Source organism: Quercus robur, chromosome 8, assembly GCF_932294415.1.
Source record: "Quercus robur chromosome 8, dhQueRobu3.1, whole genome shotgun sequence".
NCBI lineage: Eukaryota > Viridiplantae > Streptophyta > Magnoliopsida > Fagales > Fagaceae > Quercus > Quercus robur.
In genome coordinates, this window is record NC_065541.1 from 8778254 (window position 1) to 8781313 (window position 3060).

Genomic DNA, 3060 nt, shown 5'->3' on the forward strand with positions numbered 1-3060 from the left:
AGGACGAGACTTTGATGTGAAAAGTGTTTCCCTCCAGTTTGGAACTTGTGGCGATGAGATGGTTCGATGGTCTAAGGGCCAATTCCATAGATTCCTTTAAAGAGCTCACCCAGGCCTTTGGCTCTCGTTTTTATCACATGCAGTAAAGTATCTCGGCCTTTGGACTCGCTACTGTCCTTGTCCATATGAGAGGGGGAGACCCTGAAAGCATACTCGGACAGATACTAGGAGATGTACAATGAGATAGATGGTGACTTTGATGACATGGCCATCAGTACTTTTAAGGTCGGCCTTCCGGTCGAGCACGATTTAAGGAAGTCTCTGACTGGCAAGCCTATTACCAGTGTAGTCCAACTCATAGACCGAATTGATAAGTACAAAAGGGTGGAGGAAGACCAACAGCAAGGGAAAGGCAAAGCAAAGGTTATCCCTCAGTAGAGGAGGGATTTCAGGTCGAACCGATTCAATAACAACCAACCTCGGAGAGATTTTGTTGAACAATTAGGGTCTGCCAACACCTAAGCAGTTAATGCAGTATTCTGAGAACCGGTGCATTAGGTTTTAGAGAAGATTAAAAACGAGCCGTTCTTCAAATTGCTGAGTAGGATAGCTGGAAACCCCATGAGACGCAACCAGAGCCTTTATTGCCAATACCATTAGGACCAAAGGCACACTACAGAAGATTACCGGAACTTATAGGACCATCTGGACCAACTAGTCCGAGAAGGGAAGTTGAAGCAGCTATTGCACCATTCCAGTGGCCAAACGGAGCAGACTGGTTCAGATCACCGAAGAGGTGCTTCTTCAAGACCTCCTCTAGGAACAATCAATTTCATCTTTGCTGCTCTTGGTAGGACCGGTTCTTGTCCCTCCCGAGTGATGTCTGTGGCTCAACTGTCCACTGAGAACGACAATTCGGAATCAAAAAGAGCCAAAATAGAAATCCCACCGGTTCTGGGCTTCTTGGACAAGGATAAGATCGGAACTATCTAACCTCATGACGATGCTTTGGTGGTCACACTCAAGATAGGGGGGTATGATGTGAAGAGAGTGTTGGTAGACCAGGGCAATGCTGTCGAGATTATGTATCCCGACCTTTACAAGGGACTGAATTTGAAACCCAAGGACCTGACTGCCTATGATTCCCCTCTAGTAAGTTTCAAGGGGAAGACCGTTGTTCCAAGAGGTCAGATTAGACTACCTATACAGACTGTTTCAGAAGTGGTGGAGATGAATTTCATTGTGGTGGACGCTTATTCACCCTACACGGCTATTATGGCTAAACCTCAACTTCATGCCTTGGGAGCCATCTCTTCTACCCTACACCAAAAGGTGAAATACCCGTCCGAGAGCCAGGTTGAAAAGGTTGTGAGAAGCCAATCCATGGCTAGGCAGTGCATGGTGGCTGCCATTTCACATCGGCTTGAAGCTGAGTCCTCGGCCTCCGCCGAAAAAAGCTTATAGCAATAAAAAAACCCGGCATTGCCTGTTAATACACCTGTCGAGGAGGCAAAATGTGAAGATTTAGAAAAGGTGGTTATCGGTGATGATTCGAAAAGGTTCTTTCCAGTAGGAGCTCAGCTGCCTCTTCAGGAGAAAAAAGAGTTGATCAGGTTTCTCAAAGAAAATGTGGACGTATTTGCGTGGGACGCTTATGAGGCCCCTAGGATTGATCCGAACTTCATCTGTCACCATCTAAATGTTAACCCATCCATTACTCCCAAAAAGCAACCACTTCGATGCCCATCTAAAGAGCACGCTAACGCTGTTACGGACGAGGTGATGAAGTTTAAGCAAGCAGGGGCTATCAAGGAGGTTTTTTTACCCTTAATGGTTAGTCAATACTGTGGTAGTAAAAAAGAAGAATGAAAAGTGGCGAGTCTGTGTAGACTTCACGAATCTGAATAAAGCCTGCCCAAAAGATCCTTTCCCTATGCCTCGGATAGATCAGTTAGTAGATGCAACCGTAGGCCATCCTCAGATAAGCTTCTTAGATGCCTTTCAAGGATATCATCAAATACCACTAGCCCTAGACAACTAGGAAAAGACAGATTTTGTCACTCCCATTGGAAACTACCATTACAAGATGATGCCTTTTGGTTTGAAAAATGCAGGGTCTACCTATCAGAGGATGATGACCAGAATGTACGAGCCGCAATTGGGTAAGAGCATTGAAGTCTATATAGATGACATGGTGGTAAAGAGTAAGGTGGTGTCTGAGCATGTGAGAGACCTCGGAGATATATTTGAAATTCTGAGGAAATATAAGTTGTGCCTTAACGCTTCCAAGTGTTCATTTAGGGTAGGATCAGGCAAATTCTTGGGCTATTGGTAACCCACAAGGGAATTGAGGTCAGTCCCGATCAAATCAAAGCTGTCAACAGTCTACAACCGTCTCGGAATCCCAAAAAGGTCCAAAAGCTTACCGGAATGATTGCTGCTTTGAACCGTTTTATTTCTTGGTCAGCAGATAGGTGCAGACCCTTCTTCCTCTTAATGAATAAATAGAAGGGATTTGAGTAGACCGAGGAGTGCGCTTTGGCCTTCTAACAACTTAAAAAATATCTATCTCGGCCACCGATCATGTCCAGTCCTGAGGTCGATGAAGTCTTATTCGCTTATATCGCTATAGCCCCTCATGCAGTAAGCCTAGTGCTAATACGAGTGGATAGTGGCATACAACGACCGGTTTATTAGGTGAGCAAATCATTGCATGAAATCGAGGTCCATTATTTACCACTAGAGAAGGTCAACTTTGCGATGGTTCATGCTACATGAAAGCTTTCCCATTACTTCCAGACACACATAGTTATCGTTCTAACCTAGCTTCCACTCAAATCCATACTTTGGAATGCTAATTATATGGGGAGAATTGCTAAGTGGGGTACGATTATAAAGGCTTTTGACATCAAATACATCCCTCATACCTCCATCAAGGGCCAGGTCCTCGCAAATTTGGTGGCTGAATTCGCTAAACCCTCGATAGAGAAGTAGCAGAGACACAAGACATGGATGGAAAATCAGTTGGCATAATCTCTCTGTAAGGACTTGCATGCTGGA

At 44.8% G+C, this 3060-nt stretch overlaps 1 protein-coding gene across 1 annotated transcript; it reads left to right on the plus strand.

The window, feature by feature from the left end:
- The first annotated feature begins 231 nt into the window (after window positions 1-231).
- LOC126695808 (uncharacterized) lies at window positions 232-1464 on the plus strand. The gene is made up of 2 exons (XM_050392619.1): window positions 232-423; window positions 1027-1464. The coding sequence occupies exons 1-2, from the start codon at window positions 232-234 to the stop codon at window positions 1462-1464; spliced, it is 630 nt and encodes a 209-aa protein (XP_050248576.1).
- The last annotated feature ends 1596 nt before the right edge of the window (window positions 1465-3060 follow it).